General features: G+C 40.9%; 3 protein-coding genes across 4 annotated transcripts; 2 read left to right on the top strand and 1 right to left on the bottom strand.

Annotated features, from left to right (window-relative positions):
• The first annotated feature begins 4,320 nt into the window (after positions 1–4,320).
• LOC148903733 (caveolae-associated protein 2-like) lies at positions 4,321–8,522 on the top strand. Its single transcript, XM_089007807.1, has 6 exons — positions 4,321–4,658; positions 5,447–5,587; positions 5,667–5,768; positions 6,783–7,040; positions 7,603–7,755; positions 7,824–8,522. Exons 1-6 carry the CDS (start codon positions 4,383–4,385, stop codon positions 8,112–8,114), a joined length of 1,221 nt encoding a protein of 406 aa, XP_088863933.1. The 5' UTR covers positions 4,321–4,382; the 3' UTR covers positions 8,115–8,522.
• Positions 8,128–12,439, bottom strand: arl11 (ARF like GTPase 11). Of its 2 annotated transcripts, XM_089007830.1 has the most exons (6): positions 12,313–12,397; positions 11,687–11,754; positions 10,792–10,857; positions 10,600–10,718; positions 10,364–10,541; positions 8,128–9,428 (listed from the first exon to the last, which is right to left on the bottom strand). In XM_089007830.1, the coding sequence occupies exons 3-6, from the start codon at positions 10,846–10,848 to the stop codon at positions 9,300–9,302; spliced, it is 483 nt and encodes a 160-aa protein (XP_088863956.1). In that variant the 5' UTR covers positions 10,849–10,857; positions 11,687–11,754; positions 12,313–12,397; the 3' UTR covers positions 8,128–9,299. The 2 variants fall into 2 exon arrangements, with proteins under 2 accessions (XP_088863956.1, XP_088863946.1); XM_089007820.1 differs by lacking the exon at positions 11,687–11,754 and having other exon boundaries at positions 12,313–12,439.
• Positions 12,440–13,884: 1,445 nt separating this feature from the next.
• On the top strand, positions 13,885–18,151 carry eef1b2 (eukaryotic translation elongation factor 1 beta 2). Its single transcript, XM_089007792.1, has 7 exons — positions 13,885–14,024; positions 15,070–15,192; positions 15,263–15,401; positions 17,206–17,272; positions 17,518–17,643; positions 17,831–17,898; positions 18,030–18,151. Exons 1-7 carry the CDS (start codon positions 13,945–13,947, stop codon positions 18,114–18,116), a joined length of 690 nt encoding a protein of 229 aa, XP_088863918.1. The 5' UTR covers positions 13,885–13,944; the 3' UTR covers positions 18,117–18,151.
• Positions 18,152–18,330: the final 179 nt, after the last annotated feature.

Here is an 18,330-nt window from a genome sequence, read left to right as displayed (position 1 = left end):
CGGTCGCAGCTGTACTGCTGATGCTTTATAGCTGGTTGATCCCTAACTGGTCCTCACCATCACCCAGCTCTTGTCTATGGCTCCAAGTAGCAGAGGTTCTGCGGCCACACCACGGCAAACTGCTTCGACCAGCAGGCTAAACTAGACAAGGGTAACCAGGGGGGCTCCAGAACTCCTGGTGAAGAGCTTGGAGAGGAGATAGGCACCACCAAGTTTAACTGCCTACTGAAATGTCATGATGTACAAACAGTCAGGATCACTCATGCCGGATCGGCCGAGGCCCGGAAAAACAACGACCGCGCTACCCACGAAGGCCGAGAGCGCTGGAGATCTCTGACTGCCCAGACGTCCATCATGGCACCCCTACGGCCTTCTAGGCCCTGGGATGAAGTGAAGTGAAGTGAAGTGAACTGACATCAGAAAAACGTTTTATGTCCTCTAAAATATCCACAACACGCAGGATGATATTTTAGTCAAATGCAAAACACCAATAAAAATGACTAAAAACTACTTCAAATTGAACCCGGAAGTGGCCAGTTTCAGAAGGTCCTGCCCCCTTGTTTGTGGTGTCACACCAAGACGTCTTGCCTTGCTCGAGAATCCAAACAATGGCTTCAGATTCGGAGAATATGCTTTCTTGTTACACATCCAGTTATGAATATGATTCAAATAGTTCTGAAGAGGAAAGCATACATGTTTGCAATAGATTAAATAATTTATTCAGTGTCATTTTGAGGCATCTGGACAGAAATGTAGCACCAGAAGATGGCGCCAGAGCTCTGTGGAAATGGGCTGATTTGTCTCCTGGGAATATGTGTCAGCGAATATCAAATAGTAGTCTTGGTGCAACACCTTTTACTGGGCGAGTTGCTTGTTCTGTAGCCACAAAGGGACATATGTCTTCTTGGGCCAGTCCCAAGCCCAGATAAATACAGAGGGTTGTGTCAGGAAGGGCATCCGACGTAAAAGCTTGGCCAAAACAAACATGCCGATCAAACCTCTGAAGATATAGGACACTGATTTGCTGTGGCGACCCCTTGAAGGGAAAAGCCGAAAGGAAAAGAAGAAGTCTTGGTGCTACACACAACGATTTAACACAGATCAACACGAAGTTTTCAGACCAAACAAAGTACCGCAAAATGCATTGTGTGTCCTCCTCTCGGTGAGGGGCGTTCCTGACGTCACGTCCGAATCGTCACCAACTCAAAAACAAGACTTCCTGAATATTCAGCGCGAGTCTTAAAACATAAAATATAGCTACATGCGGTGGAATCTCTGTAAAATACGCTCAGTAGAAGTCATTTGAAGCGATTTTACAAATTATGGACACAACTTGTCCGGGGCGTCGGTTGTCCTTTAAAGCAACATATTGATTAAAATCGCGTTATGGGTACTTTAAATCACCCTCCGCCATTGCAGACCATCTTTTACTTCTTTCGTTGGGATCAAAGTTACTAGTATTTTGGTACAGGATAAGTGTGAATACTATGTACTTTTTGCACGTTGAATGGTGTTTTGTGTAAATTAGTGTGTTCATTTCACCCCATCATATTCAAGCTCATTGTGTCGGTGCCGTAAATCTTTCTACGTCTAACGGAAATTCCTTCGACACAATGCGTTTTTCCTCCGACTTTGATAATTTGATATTATTATAATTATATTTTTACCGCCCCTTTGTGAATGAATTTGTTCTCAAGCTTCCTGGAATTCTAATGTGGACCAGAAAGTGAATGTTTTTCACCAACTTTCTGGTGGATTGCATTTATTCTCTAATACTGTATTCGTGTTGGCAAAGTGAGAGAACGTTCTTGAGATCCTGTTGCCCTTTTTGCCCCTGCTTGAGCTGATTGTTGCTGTCCCAAACGCCATTATGCTTGGGAGCATTTAACTAACTTCAACAACTTTGTATTTATTTATTTATGTCTAAGCCCTCAGTGGTACAGGAGTGGTCCATCGATAGGAAGGTTTCTTCAGCCGTCATCTGTACTTCTTTGAAGGTGTCGGACGTTTCGCTTCTTATCCAAGAGGCTTTGTCAGCAAACTGAAATTTGCTGGTAGTTTTGGCCCGATATATATATCCATACTGTCCAGACATGGCGGTGGCAGACTCTGCTATGAAAGTATTTTTTTTTTTTTGAGAATTTGTTTAGTCTCCCCAATGTATTGGTCTTTACAATTTTCATTTATACAATTTTAGTTCGCTGATGAAGCCTCTTGGATAAGACGTGAATCATCCAACACCTTCAAAGAAGTACAGATGACAGATTTATTTATTTATGTATTTATTTAATAATAATAATAATAATAATACATTTTATTTCAAGCGCCTTTCAAAACACCCAAGGACACTTTACAATAAAAACAATAGAACACAGCACATAACAATAAAACCATAAGTAAAATGATAAATAATAAAATAGCAGAGAGAATTATACATTGAAAGCAATTTATTTATTTGTTTGTTTGTTTGTTTGTTTGTTTTGCTTAGTGACTTTTCCCTCCGATCATTAAATTTCCACACCAAAACAACCTCAGACTGTAAAATGAAACTCATACGACAGCGCAAAGGAATGTCCCCTAGCCTATTGTGTTTCTAAATAATGTGACTTCCTTGATGTCTTTCCTGATCCTTATTTGAAACGTCTAACATATGGAAGGACAAGTCAGTCTTTTTTTTCTCCGAAATGTGTCTCGTATGAGACCAAGAATTTCTGGTATAAGGTCCAACCGTGAAGTGACATTGTGGCTATAGTTTATGTATGCTTCTCACCCAGAAAGCTAAGATGGCTAAAGAACCATACTGATAAGTTCTTGAGACCTTGGGAACGATTTGAAATGATGACAAATGTTTATTTATCAAAATATAACATGTCGGCAGACATATTGAAACCATGTATGTTCAGAGAAGTCATCATGAGCAAATACGGGTCAGGACTTTATATGCTAGCCACTCATCAAGTGCATGAATATCATATTTCGTTGAAGTTTGCAGATTCACACATTCCCAAAAAACAGGGCAGGTGAATAGAACACTACAAATTTTGTTACTTGGTGATATTGGGAGGGTGGATGGTTGTTGTTTAAAAAAACGAAATAATAAATAATATGACAACACAATACTCAATAGAATACGATGGGGGAATCCAAGTCACCAAATATATTTTATTTTGAATTTTCTGAATTTGTTTTTTTGTCTTTTCTTGCCATTTCTAAACCACAAGACGATCCTTTCAAACAGGAGTACGTAAATCGACGTTCACAATTTTCCACGGTCTGCAAAAAGCAGTTGAAATAAAACCATGTCCAGCCCAACATTAACACGACATTCACGTCCACGAGGGGAGCGTCCGTCAACCGTGACTTGGAGTCACAGAGAGCGAGAGCGAATATACTTTCTTTCCAGATGACTTCATCTGGAAGGCATGACGGTAAGAGCGATCGCCTCCTACCCCACCTCCTTGACACTCCGTTGCCATGGGAACTGACTGTCAGGTTTTATTTTTAACTCCTTCCCACCCTCGTTCCACATCGGCTGTTTCCCATCAAATTTATTTTGCCTGCAAGAAGGGAGTGGGCACTTCTGGTGACTTGAACTCTTTTCCCCCCTTTTTTTCTTCTTTCTTTTTTACTGTTTTTAACTCAGTCTTTCATCTTCAACGGGTTTCCCTTTTTTATGATTATTTAGTATTTATTTAGAGACCATGAAGATGCATAGCTGTGTTCCCCTCTAATGTTTGGTTTGGTTGTTATATAACGCTTCACATAAAGACTTTATTTAATGACCACAAAAGGAAGGCAGTGAAATTTAGATAACACATGAAAAAAAAGGTCCATGCGCAATAAAGGAGTGCACAATAACAACAATAACACAAAAACAAATGACTAGTTTTATAATTTGAATTAAAAAACAATGACTTATTGTGGTTTTGATGGACAATTTTGAAATTTTGGTTTGGACTTTAGCAAGCATCATTGCACTTGACATGCTTAATTTGCTTTCTCCGACCAAATAAAATGATGTGGCAGGTCAGATTTGGCCCCCGCGTCTTGACTTTGACACCTGTGCTGTAATCTTTGTTTCCCGTTTTCTTCACTTCCTGTCCCATTGGACACTTTGTCTCGTCTCCGGCTTGTTTTTACCCTTGTCTTGTCTGTGGAATTTTTGTTAAGCTGCAGAGCGAGCACACACGTCTGTCTGTTCCAGCACCGAAAGAGTTAAGGGTGTGCACTTCCCTACAGGGAAGTTAGGCGGAATGTTTTTTCCAAGTGCCAACCAATCAGAACTCAGCGCGCGCGCACGCACACACATACACGCGCACACGCACACACACAGCTTGCACTGTTTTCAGCCTGTTGAACTTTCTGACCAACTGCTGTCTCTGATGAGTGAGGACGGCGCTCAGACTAGAAAGATCATGGTGACTACAGACACCCACCAGGACCAGGACCTGGTAGTCCCTCCTCAGGTCCACGAATCCGACGACCAGCTCAAAGACCAGACGAATGCAGAGAACGAAGAACATCCTTTAGCGAGCCTGTTTGGGTTGGACGGAGAAAAAAAGGGTCAAGACTCCGTCAACGCCATCACGGTCCTCACTTTGCTGGACAAACTGGTCAACATGTTGGACGCCGTGCAGGAAAACCAGCACAAGATGGAGGTGAGTGAAGGGTGGGGCCCGTGCTCAACTTGTCTGACAGTTGACTTCAGACTTTTACTTCATTTAATTTGTTCTGGTCCTAATTTTTGCAAGGATTTAAAAGATCCAGGACGAGAAAACATATCACGTCGTACTCCCGACGTGTTTTTTCCCGTTCCAAGTTCAACGCTAAAACTTAATTCCAAACAACTTGACACAACCAAATCAAACAGGTCTTGCATATTTGTAACTTTATTGGACCACATTCTCTCTCCGGTATTAATTGCAAAAGCTCCTGAGTCAATCCAATTCCAAGATTTTAATTTTAATTTCAGTTTAAAGGTGTTATAAACGTTCGCATGATCACCGTCTTGAGTCCCCTTTTAATCTGGAAAAGTCATCATATTTTATTTTAGATAGATACGTAGATAGGTAGATCTGTAGCTACTGTAGATACTAGATACATACTGTAGATAGATATACACATGTTTCATTTATAAGCGCCTTTCAAAACTCTCAAGGAGACTTTACAGTTTAATTTACTCATGAAAGGAAACTGAAAACGTGTAACCCAAAAGTTAAGGGACATGCTACAGGTCAAATTCTTTCACACGTTCATTTTAAAAGTCACCAAGTTTTCAAGCCTTGGTCCTTTGGACCAAAGACACGTCCACCCTTACCCCAAACCCCAAACCAGTTGCAGTTTTTTTCTTCTGCAAACATTTTGTTAAATATGAAAAGGGCGTTGTCACAAGGGGGAGGGGGGATCAGCAGGCATGTCTGAAATTTCCTTTGCTTTTCTTTCCAAGGGGCACCAAGTGGAGATGGAGGGCGTTGTCAGAGGGATCCAAGCGGATATGATCAAACTCGCCAAGAGTCACAGTCACACCTCCAACACTGTCAGCAAACTTCTGGATAAGAGTCGCAAGCTTTCCGTCACCATGAAAGAGGTAAACCGGAAGTCAACAGTTGTCGCCGATTCGAATGCCAACATGGACGTTTTGGAATCAAATGCGATGGTGTTTTTAGGTTCGAGAAAGGATGGAGCGCCAGGGGACGCAGGTTAAGAAACTGGAGGCGAATCATGCCCATCTCATCAACAGAAACAACTTCAAAGTACTCATCTTTCAGGTCTGTGAGCCGCAATTATTTTGGTCTCTTGACCCTTTGATGGAACGAGAGGTCATGTGATCCACTAAAATGTCCTTTTACGGTTGGTGAGATCACAGAGAAACATCGTCTCAGCAATGCGCAACGGTCCTCAAATTCCTTTAGGGTCACGTGTTAGCGTGCGCGTATATGTACATTCGTTACAGTTGTGCCTTGAGATATGAATTTGATTCATTCTGTGACCATGTCTGTAAGTCAAAAAGAAATGGATTTCAATTTATATTTCAAAAAATATATGTTCCTATATGTCACAGGTGTCAAAGTCAACGCCTGGGGGCCAAATCTGGCCCACCGCAACATTTTGTTCGGCCCGCAAAAGCAAATCAAACTTGTGAAATTCCATGATGCTTGCTAAAGTTCAAACCAAAATGTCAAATTGTCATATGTAAACCACAGTAACAGTAATTATTTTTTACTTCAAAATTGAATACTAGTTATTCATTAATTGGATATGTGCTCTAAATGTAATATGTGGATTGGATGAAACATTCTAATGGCTTCCTCAAATTAATAACAGCCCCCGAGAGGAACCCGTAACTACAATGTGGTCCACGGCAAAAAATAAATTAGACACCTGTCCGTGGTTTACAGGATTATCACACTGGAAGTATCAGTGCTAACAGTTAGCCTGCCCATGGCATTTTACGTTATTTGTAACAATTAAGTTAAGGAGACAGGGGGCAAAAATTGTTTGGTTGTTCGCAATACCCAATGAGTCATTCTCATTGTTTGATGTTTAGGTTGAGTGCACTTGTAGTTTTTAAGAATTATGGTAACTATTTGCTGCTGAGTTGAGTTTGCAGCTACCTTACCGTGTAAATATTTTAAGTTTGCGCTAGCTCATGTTCGCAAAAAGTTAGCTGAACGATGATTAAAAAATGTCGTCACATGTATCAAAGTATCAGGTCTTCTGCGAGTAGTCCATCACAAGATCGGAATGTTTTTGGCTTATTAATCTTGGGCTGTCGTTTGAAGGAGGAGAACGAGATCCCCTCCAGTGTCTTTGTGAAGGATCCTCCGCCGTTCCCTCGTGATGAAATTCCGGAAGAAGGGGACCAATCAGGTGTTGTCGACGACAACCAACCCTCAGAGGGCGGGCTCCAAACCATCAACCTCTCATCCGATGAGGACGTTGGCCTGGAGGCAGATATGGAAGAGGAGATGTGGCCTCAAGACCTGGAGAACATGGAGAAGTCCAAAGCGGAGAAACTGAAACTGTCCAGTCTGAAGAAGGTAAGCCACATAATACGATGTCAAAAATGACTTTGGAATTTAGACTCTCGATCCAATAATTCATTGTCGATCAGTATCGGACACATGATTTATCCATGGAACTATCTGGGCACTTGAGTTGGTCTTAAATCTTCCATAGTACTACAATGGCTCAACTCCCAGAAACAAATTTATTTTGTCTTTGTCATAATTCTTATTACGTCTGTGTAAGCTCTCAGGCGTATAGGAGTGGTCCATCGGTGAAAAGGTTTCTTCAGCCGTCATCTGTACTTCTTAGAAGGTTTCTGACATTTCGAAACGTCCGACCCCTTCTAAGAAGTACAGATGATGCTGAAGAAACCTTTTCATCCATAATTCACATTCTAACGAGTGATAGGCAAGTGAAGCTTCATGAAGCACTTGTGATAGTTTTTAATTCATTTAGATGCCACTCTTGGTTTAAAGATTCTGTGGATTTTTAGGACATTTCAAACTCAGAGCACAATCCGGAGGAGTAAAAAAATATGACAAGTGCTCCATGAAGCTTTGTTTTCCCGATCACTAATTCTAACTTTTTCTGAAGGTTGACAGTATCAAGAAGGCTTTCTCCCGACAAAACATTGAAAAAAAGATGACCAAGATTGGAACAAAAATCGTGTCTGCTGAACAACGTGAGAAAATCAAACAGAAAACATCCAGTCTCAAGGTTCCCCCCGTGACCTTTGGCATCAAGAAGGTATGAACTCAACGTGACAATGACCTTCTCGTCTGTCTACGTGACCGTTAACCCGTGTGTGTTTGCAGCCTCGCAGCAACTCAGCCTCCCAGCCTCCCGAAGAACATCCCATCCAGATCGAAGAGACTCCCGCCCCGGAGGACCACATCCAACTCTCCCCGCTGGGCAGCGATGAGCAGGGGGTCACCTTCACGGAGATCCACAATGAGCTAGCCCCGGCGGAGCAGCAGGAGAAGGAGCAACCATGTGCGGAGGTCAGCGGAATATCCGAAGGGTTGAGTGAGGACTACGCTCTGTCCACCACGCTGCCTCAAGACCAGGAGAAGAAGGAGGAGTCTTCCATGTCACTCCAGGAATAAGACCCAAACCACGTCTTGGAGATGATTTATTATTAACGCATTTCGTACACCGAAACGCACGAGCACAAACACGCTTTCAATCTGAGTTGGTTCACTGAGGAGAACTTTGCGCAAAAACACCAGAAAGGACCTTGTTTGGAAATATCCATGTGCTGTTGACTGAAGTATGTTCACCCAGAAATTGAATTGGTTTTGATTTTTGGACAGCCAAACGTTTAGCCAAACTTAATCTTAGCACATTCCATGTTTATCAAGCAAGAAAATTATTTTCTCAACAAATGTAAGCGTGTTTGTTGTTTTAGCTTCACATTCTAACTGTTCAACGTCTTCGCAGTGTTGCCCTTGCCGAACTCAATCTGGCAAGAAAGCATTTTTCAATAAATATCACAGTTTGTTGTTTTAGCTTCACATGCTAACTACTTGTTGTTGTTGTTTTAGCTTCACATGCTAACTGTTCAACGTCTTCGCAGTGTTGCCCTTGCCGAACTCAATCTGGCAAGAAAGCATTTTTCAATAAATATCACAGTTTGTTGTTTTAGCGTCACATGCTAACTGCTAAACGGCTAAGGAATGTAGCTACTTCCTACCACTTCAACTTCAATCTGGCAAGAAATCATTTATCAAGAAATGTCACCGTGTTTGTTGTTTTAGCTTCGCATGCTAACCGCTAAATGGCTTAGCAATGTAGCTGCTGCCTAACTACACAAAACTCAATCTGGTAAGAAATCATTGATTGAGAAATATTACGGTGTTTGTTTCTTTAGCTTTGCGTGCCAACTGCTGAATGGCTTAGCAATGCAGCTTCTGCCTTGCCACGCAAACGTCAACACACTCCGATCAACCAGTTTGAAAAATGCATCAAATGGGCCGGTTGTGAGGTCTTTCACACAAATGTTATCCTTTTTTGTTGTAAAAAGAACTCCTACAACCAAAGAAATATGCCCTATGAGTTGTACCTCACAAACATAGATTAATAAAAGTATGTCACGCAATGTCTTGTCTGGTTTGATGAAAGAAATAATGCTACTCAATTACATAACAGTTTAGGATCTAATCGGTTAGGAGATTTGGATGTCTTTACTACATTCAAAAATGCGATCTATGACCGCTGTATGGATATTTTTTTTTCACATTCATAATCACATTTTTTCACATTTTTATGTGTTACTCCCCACACCTTCACAGTTAGTTTTTCTTGATGAGCTTGGCGACGGACGTGAAGGCCTGACGTAGACCGATTCCTTTCAGAGCGCTGCATGCTTGAATCTCCCATCGCAGGTGCGGATAGTTGGACAGTCCTAATTGGTTGGAGATCTGATTTCGAGTGATTTCAAGGAAAGAAGGCGGTGGTGGCGAAGGGGAAGAGAGATAGAGAAAAAAGGGATCGTGAGTCGGAAGAATGAAATACTGTCTCTCCCATCCTCCTTTCCATTCTCAAGAGCAATTTGAAGAAGTCATTCATGCTTTCGTCACATCCTGGCTGGACAACTGTAAAGAACTTTATTTTGAAGTGAGCCAATCCTCAATGAAGCGACTCCAGTTGCTCCATAATGCTGCTGCTCGCCTCTTTACTGGTACACGTTAAGAGGGAGCACAGAACTCCAGACTCTGGCAACACTGGCTCATTATACAGTAACTTTGAGAGTTCTTTTTGAGATCGTATTTGTTTTCTAATCTTGAAATTACCTCTCTCAGCCTGAGCTCCTCCGCTCCTACAGCTGCGCAGGGTCTCAGGTCTAACACTACTCAGACACTACAAGAACTCGGCGGAGACTCTGTAGCCTTTTTTGTTTCTGGTCCTTCTCTATGGACTGACCTGAATCTAAACTTGCAGCAAACCTCGTCTCGAAATCATTGGATTCTTTGGCTTTTTACTCGGCATGACTCGGACTTGGATCTTCGTTTGGCTGTTTTTGCGCTCCTACTGTCTATGGTATTAATTTATTTGGTTTATTGTTGTATGTCTGATATTGGCTCCAAGTACACCACAGCGGTTGTTGTTTCCAAGCGCTCTAGAAATACACTTGAGTTGACTTGAAAATGTTTTTTGTTTTAATTTCTAAAGTGGCTGTTTTAAAGTGGTCTCTAAAGACAGAGTTGAGTACGCTGTTTTTCCACATGTAAATGAACTCCTTTGCCAATGTGTGCTTTATAATTTTTTTTCATGAGTTTGTATGTGCGCCCTGGGTACCACAAATAGATAGAAGGATAAAAATGTGTTTTGTTTTTTTTTGTTAACGGTGTTCTACCTCTTGTACAGTCATGGCGCCAGGCAGGTCCACCTTGTTGGCGAGAACCATCAATGGAATACCTCGTAACTTTTCTTCACTCAAAACTTTCTTCAACGCCTTCTGGGCCTCGGGCATCCGACCGGGATCGTTACTGTCAACCATGAAGACCAGCGCTTTGCATTCGTCCAGGTAGAACCTGAAAAAAGGTGACAATGAAGAGCAAGAGGGAGTTTCAAAGCAAAGTTTGAAACTACCTCCAGTTGGGCCTCATGCTTTTTTGGCCTCCGACATCCCAAACCGTCAGAGACGTCCTCTTGTCCACATTGAATGATCCGACGTTGAATCCAACAGTTGGTGATGTGTCCATCATCACCTGTCAAGTCACAATCAGATCACAGGTGTACGCATATACCAAGCAAAAATCTTCAACGTGGCCGCAGCCTCACCTGTCCGGTCAGGAGTCGTGTCAGCAAAGTTGTCTTTCCCGCGGAATCCAAACCCATCAGGATTACCTGAATCCATGTTGGACATGCACTTTAGTTTCACATTTTCAGACTGGACATGGACAAATTGGCCATTTAACGGTACAGACAACTGTTACATATTATTCTACCTATGATCACGTTAACTCTGCTTGATATTTTTCACATTGTTGCTGAGAGGTTCACTTATATCATGGAATGCCCTTTCATACTTTTCAATATGTTTGTCATGTACTTGTTTATGATACTAGTGATGGGAAAACGAAGCTTCATGAAGCACTTGTGCTGTTTTCTGACACCTTCAGATGGTGCTCTCGGTTTGAATATAAAGGTTAGTGCAAAGAAAATGTCAAAAAAATCCACTGCATCTTTAAACCAAGAGTGCCATCTAGAACGAAGCTTCATGAAGTACTTGTGACATTTTTTTTACTCCTCTAGATGGTGATCTCGGTTTAAAGATGAAGGTTAGTGCAAAGGAAATGTCTAAAAAATCCACTGCATCTTTAAACCACGAGTGCCATCTAGAACGAAGCTTCATGAAGTACTTGTGACATTTTTTTACTCCTCTAGATGGTGATCTCGGTTTAAAGATGAAGGTTAGTGCAAAGGAAATGTCTAAAAAATCCACTGCATCTTTAAACCAAGAGTGCCATCTAGAACGAAGCTTCATGAAGTACTTGTGACATTTTTTTACTCCTCTAGATGGTGATCTCGGTTTAAAGATGTTAATGCAAAGGAAATGTCTAAAAATATCCACAGCATCTTTAAATCAAGAATGGAATCTAGAGGAGTCCAAAACTGTCACAAGTGCTTCATGAAGCTTCACTTGCCCATCCCAAGACATACTAGTATGTCCTACCGGAGACAAATTCCTTGTGTGGTCTACATACTTGGTCAATAAAGATGATTCTTTTTCTGGTTCTGATTCTGAAATATAGAGGACCCTACTTAAGCACATGCCAGTTTCTGAAATGACTCAAAACAAGGGCAAACTGATATTTTTCAAATCATTTCAGATCCGTTCTGCAAGACCCAATCGCTTTGCTGCCACTCAGATGTATGCTGCCACTTATCATTTTAAAATATATTAAAATGGCTGACAGATGTGGTCAAATCTGCCGACTAATGTGACCCAGTTTGTTACTTTGTTTACAATGGCAGAATTGAATCTGATTTTATTTTAAAATTTGATATTAAAATCACCGCAAAGCCTTTTTTGTTCATCCAAACATTCCAACAACATGAATAACGCTGAGGTTTTTAATTTTTACAAAAGCCAACACTTGTAAAGGACAGCTAAATTTCACTTTGCACTTAAACACTCGGATTGCTTGTTAAAAGATTGTACTGTTTGTGTATTTAAATGGTGAGGTAGTGGCGCCTTTTTTTAACCTGCTTCTTGGTGGATCCACGTGTTGGTTCAAACACGTTAAGCCAATGTATGTGTTATTCGGTTGTTAAGTGAACATACCAAATCAACTTTACCTGTGGACGTTTAGAAGACTGAGTGAGACCCATAAATCCTCTTCTGCTCTTGGTCCCTGAAACTTCTGAATCTTGTCTGTGTCTTGCTAAATACTGCAAATGAAACAACCCAGGAAGGTACACACGACGTCACAAACTGGTTTGACGGCATATGCTTTATCCAAGCGGCGCAAAAATAAACATGTTCTTGTTGTTATTGTGTGTTAACAAAGAACCCCCCACCCCACCTTGATGATATATCGTCGCATATTTCAAACCAGAGGTGGCAAAAGTCACCATCACAACCTATAATCTTCTTTTCCTTCCGGCTGTTCCCTTCAAGGGGTCGCCACAGCAAATCAGTGTCCTCCATCTTCTGAAGTTTGATCCGCGTGATTGTTTTGGCCAAGCTTTTACGTCTTATGGCCTTCCTGACACAACCCTCTGTATTTATCCGGGCTTGGGACCGGCACAAGAAGACTTATGACCCTTTGTGGCTACAGAACAAGCAACTCGCTTAGTAAAAGGCTCCCAAAGAAAAAATGGTCATCGGCACGGCAACATTTAAAAATGCAAAACTATACTCACCATCATAACCTATAATGAAAGAAACATTTTAAAATGCCAAAAGCTGGGTGGTTTTAATTAGCTGCCCAGGGAAGGGGTCAGTCTTGTCTCTCTTACTATGTGGTTAATGCTCCCCAGTTTGCACTTTGCTCTCTGTTCCTGATGACCTATTCCATCCCTCTTTCTTATCAAGTATCCAAAGTGGATGGCTTATTTTCAGTCAATAAGTCAATAATAAAGGGAATAATTTACGTCCCTGAATTCCAATTGTTTGGTTTATTAAATGTTTTGCGATCGATGAAAAGGTTTCTTCAGCCGTCATCTGTACTTCTTAGAAGATGTCGGACGTGTCGCTCCTCATCCGAAAGCTTCGTCAGCGAACTAAAATTTTGCTGGGAGCTATGGCCCGATATATATCCCTAATGTCCAGAGGTGGCGGTGCTAGACCTTTGCTTTGATAGGTCCCTCCCCTAAAGTTGGGGGGATCAGCGGACTATTCCCTGAAGCTAATCTGATTACATCTTTTGACCTGATTTATTATGTCCTATGACTGGCCCTGATTCCCCCATTTGCCCTGGTCATCAGCATGACGAAATGTTTTACAATATTGTTCATTGTTATTACTAATACTGCATTGGACACTGTGTTTATTTAAGTACATTAGAAAAAAGAAGTGCTCTTTTTTCCTATAGTAGTTTCTGAAAAGAACTTGGAAAATATAGAATTATTTGTTTTATTTTATTATTTTTTATTTTATTTTATTTTATTTTATTGAATGTTGTACTCTATTTATTTGTGGTGGGGGCACACATCCACAATGTATGGAGGAAATATTTGTATTTACAAATACATTTAGACGAGAATTATGTCCTGACTGAATCCAAAAACACTTTAAAGCCATCGTAATTAATTGAGATTCAGACATTTGTTTGCTCCGTATTGCTGTGGTATCCAAATGATGAATTTGGGAACACTTGGGGAGGAGTAGGAGGCGTTGAATAAGGAGGAGCCACTTTCTGACTATAAAATGGCGCTTTCCTGCCACCTCGGCCCTTCTTCCTACCCAAGTAGCAAAACGTTACCATCATGGGTTTCGGTGATCTGAAAGCACCCTCCGGCCTCAAAGTGCTGAATGATTTCCTTGCCGATCGCAGCTACGTAGAAGGGTCAGTGCAGCTGCGGCGTTACATATACAAATCCGGTTTAAGAACAAACATGCCAAATTTTCGTGATGCTTCTTGATACAGGCGGCGCCATCTTAGCTACGCTAACAAGTAGCATATGCAAGCAGAATGATGTGAATAATCACCTAACGGGTCTGACGTCGTGAGCTAGCTGCGCAAATGTATCGAATTAAGCTCGTATCGTTCGGCGCAATGTGGTTGGCGACGTGTCACTTAGGAGACCAAATAATCCTGGCTGCTACTAGCCGCATGCTAGCTAACAGTTAGCTCGAGATGAATGACTATTGTGTGGCGTGTCACAAAAGTTTGGACGCGAAGGCAAAACGTTTTATTCCTTCTGCAATGTTCACCGGTGCTTTGCAAAATTACCGTGTCTCCAATATAAAAAGTCTTCATCGCTGGTTATTTTCGTGCGCTCAGTCTGGGTTAAATCAAAGTTTCTTTGCATCTTGGCATTTGTCTTGGTTTTTTTTATGAAGACAAATAATACTTGCCTCACAAAGTTAGTGGCCATTACAAAAAAGAAATCTCTTATTCCTTTGAAGTCTATTATTGTAAACCAGTGTTAACGCTAGCACAATTTAATCATCCAGGAGAATAAATCAGCAATAACTCCACTCGTACCAAAATCGAGGAGTGGTGTAAAGTGGTTGAAAGCAAAAGCGAAGTAGTCACGTGTTTCGAATTAAACACATTTACCCAAATTGAATCATTTTGATAAAATAGAAAGGAGTTAATTTGTGTATACTTGAGATAAAAATGACCACAATACAACTACAAGTTACAATTGAGGCCAAATTATTTATTATTCATGTTTTGGGAGCTCAATTTGGAAATTGGTGTATGTGGGTACAAGTGGTTGTCATCTTTCCTTTGTGTCTAGATGAGACAGACATCATTAATAAGGGCATCAGTACTATTGGTTTACTCACCAACATTGCTGCTTGTTAAAAAAATTTGACATATGCACTTTGCTTTTTCTAGGCATTGCACCGTCTGACTGGACTAACCCCATCTTTATTCTTAGGCATGTGCCTTCTCAGGCAGATGTTGCTGTTTTTGAGGCAATCACAACCCCACCCCCAGCAGAACTGTGCCATGCCCTCCGTTGGTTCAACCATATCAAGTCATATAATAGCCAGAAGAACAGGTGTGTGTGTAGTTTTGACGTGACAGACGCAAACTCTTTCGGGACTGTAACCAACCACTTGTTTTGTCAGTCTTCCAGGTGTGAAGAAACCTTTGGCTCAGTACGGCCCAGCAGGTGTGGGTGACTCCACTGCACCAGTGGCCCAAAAGGCAGACAATGATGATAATGACGACGACGATGATGTTGATCTGTTTGGCTCTGATGATGAGGTGAGCATGCTCCAAAATTGTGGCATTTTGATGCTCTGGTCATGTCAAAATGTGCATTTTTTTGTCGTCTACAAACCTTTCATCTACTCTTCAGACCATTTAATAATAGCGTCAAAATGGGTGGGGTGAATATTTACTTTGCATGTCTACATGCACTGTGCGTCCTTGGAGATTTATACTTGCACACATTTGATGTTTCCCAGTATGTGGGCCCCTGAATTATGACTCGTACATCCAAATAGGTCATACAGTAATGCTTTTGCTTGTGTAGAATTTTTTTTTGTGACAATACTTTCAGCATAAAATATATCTCAAATGGAAATGGGACGAATCTGTATAGCACTCATTTTCAGCTCGATTTCACCTGCCGATGAAATCAGCGCCAGGATTTCACCACCATTTTCCTTTTTTGATGTCAAACACCAAGATACAAATTGCAGAATAGTATAACATGGTATTTCTTCCATTTTTATGAGCTCACAAATATTCCAAAATTTTATCGGAGTCGATCACAATACAATAATAAATATCATTGACCAATCTTCCTTCTTTAAAGGACAACCGCCGTCTCCGGACAAGTTGTGTCCATAATTTGTAAAATGGCTTCAAATGACTTCTACTGAGCGTAATTTACAAAGATTCTACCGCATATAACTATATTTTACGTTTTAAGACTTGTGCTGAATATTCCAGAAGTCTTGTTTTTGAGTTGCTGACGAGTCCGTACGTGACGTCACTGAAGGAACGCCCCTGACTGAAAAAAAAAGGACACATTGTAGCAGTCCTTCCATGACGTCAATGCATTTTACTGTGCTTGTTTGGTCTGAAAACGTTGTGTTGCACCAAAAAGAGCCAGAAGAGGGCGACCAAGCTCCGTATAAGGAATTTATCAGCCTGTGGAAACGGGCTGATTAATTCCTCACAGGAGGTTGGTCGCCATTTTCTGACTCATTTTGGGTGATACATTTCCCTCCAATGTTTCCTCAAAATGGCACGGAATAAATTCTTTAATCGATTGCAAACATGTATGCTTTCCTCTTCAGACTATTTGAATCATATTCATAACTGGATGTGTAACAAGAAAGCATATTCTCCGAATCTGAAGCCATTGTTTTGACTCACTAGCAATGCAAGCTGTCTTGGCGTGACCTCATGAGCTGGGGGCGGGACTTTCTGAAAATGTCCAATTCGCAGCTCAATTTTTTTGCAGATTTTGGACACTTTAAGTCATTTTTATTGGTGTTTTGCATTTGAATAAAAATATACTGCATGTTTTGGGTATTTTAGATGCTATAAAAGGTTTTTCTGATGTCAGTTAGGAAACAAAAAAGTGATGTCGGTTGTCCTTTAAAACGTTCCTTAGAGTTTTTCATGGAATATTTTGGAGGCTTGAAAATTTTCAGAAATGCACACATTTTGTTTTTCTTGAGACACTAAATACAAAAAACGATGGCGAAATAGAAAAAAATTATGTGGCCAAGTAATTTGAAGAGATTACTGAAAAGAAATGCTGTTTTATACATCCCAGCAGCACAGTGCACTTTTCTACGGGGTAAATGGAGTCTGGCTGCTATCGGCCTCAATATGACTTTATATTAAAGGCGCGCAGGGTCATCTTTTGAACAAAATGGAGGCACCTTATAGTCCGGAAACTATGCTACTTGGACATCATAGTTCGTAGTTCATTTCAGCCTATTACGTTCTACATTAAAATAGATTTTCATCAAATAAAAAAATCTGCCGAAGCGCACGATAGCGCTTTATTTTCAAGATGGCGTTTGTACTAATTTATATCATGTCGCAGGATGATGCAGAGGCCGCAAGGCTAAAGGAGGAGCGTGTAGCTGCGTACGCTGCCAGGAAAGCAAACAGTGAGTCGTCTTTTTATTTATTGATTTATTTATTTTTTTGGGGGGGGATATTATCAGCACCAATCGTGCTGCGGATGCTCCATTTGGACTCTTCCTGATGATTATCAATCACCATCTTTCGGCTGACGTGTGATGTAAGCTCTACATATCTGACTTGAGTCCAAAGTGTGGCCTAATTGGGGCACCCATTCATATTTTATTTTTTTTAGTTGGCGTTAACGTCCCTCCCCATTCCTTCTTCTTAGAACCCGCCCTCATTGCCAAATCGTCTATTCTTCTGGATGTCAAACCGTGGGACGACGAGACTGACATGGCCAAGTTGGAGGAGTGTGTCCGCAGTATTAAGATGGACGGACTCGTCTGGGGACAATGTGAGCGAGCGAGTGATGTTTAATGTGATTTTTTTGTCACGACTCCACTTGATGATGATTGTAACTCACCATCTTTCGCCTGAAAATCGTGATGCCGCTATACTGATCTGATACAATGGGGGGAGTTTAGTTAGCACGTAATGTTTTGAAGTGAACCCGCCATGTTGATATTTTTGTCTTCTCGCAGCAAAACTTGTACCGGTGGGATACGGCATCAAAAAGCTACAGATCAGCTGTGTGGTGGAAGACGAAAAGGTGAGGTTTGGGTTGTGCTGATTAGATCCAGTCTGTTTTTTTTTGCTGTTGTGCATTACTCTCCATATCAGATTTGTATCAAATATTGATTCAGGTTTGTTTGACTTGTTTTTATTTTTTATTTTCTTAAGGTTGGCACTGACATTCTGGAGGAGCAAATCACGGCTTTTGAGGATTTTGTCCAGTCAATGGACGTTGCTGCTTTTAACAAAATTTAAGAAAAAAAGATAATAAAGCACTTGGGTGAACTTCAGGTTTCTGAATTTTATTTTATTTTATATTTTTTCATGACATTCCAACATTTGATCTACCTGTATCAGTTTGAGGATCTAAATTATGAATAAAATCAACTGTTGCTTTTATAAAAAAAAAACAGATTCAAATGAAAGACTAAACATTTTAATTTTCATGGCGGAATGGCAATGAGATAAC

The sequence above is a fragment of the Hippocampus bargibanti genome, linkage group LG01 (assembly GCF_051943395.1).
Source record: "Hippocampus bargibanti isolate YZ-2025 linkage group LG01, ASM5194339v1, whole genome shotgun sequence".
Classification (NCBI taxonomy): domain Eukaryota; kingdom Metazoa; phylum Chordata; class Actinopteri; order Syngnathiformes; family Syngnathidae; genus Hippocampus; species Hippocampus bargibanti.
This window is presented reverse-complemented; position numbering and strand designations above follow the sequence as displayed.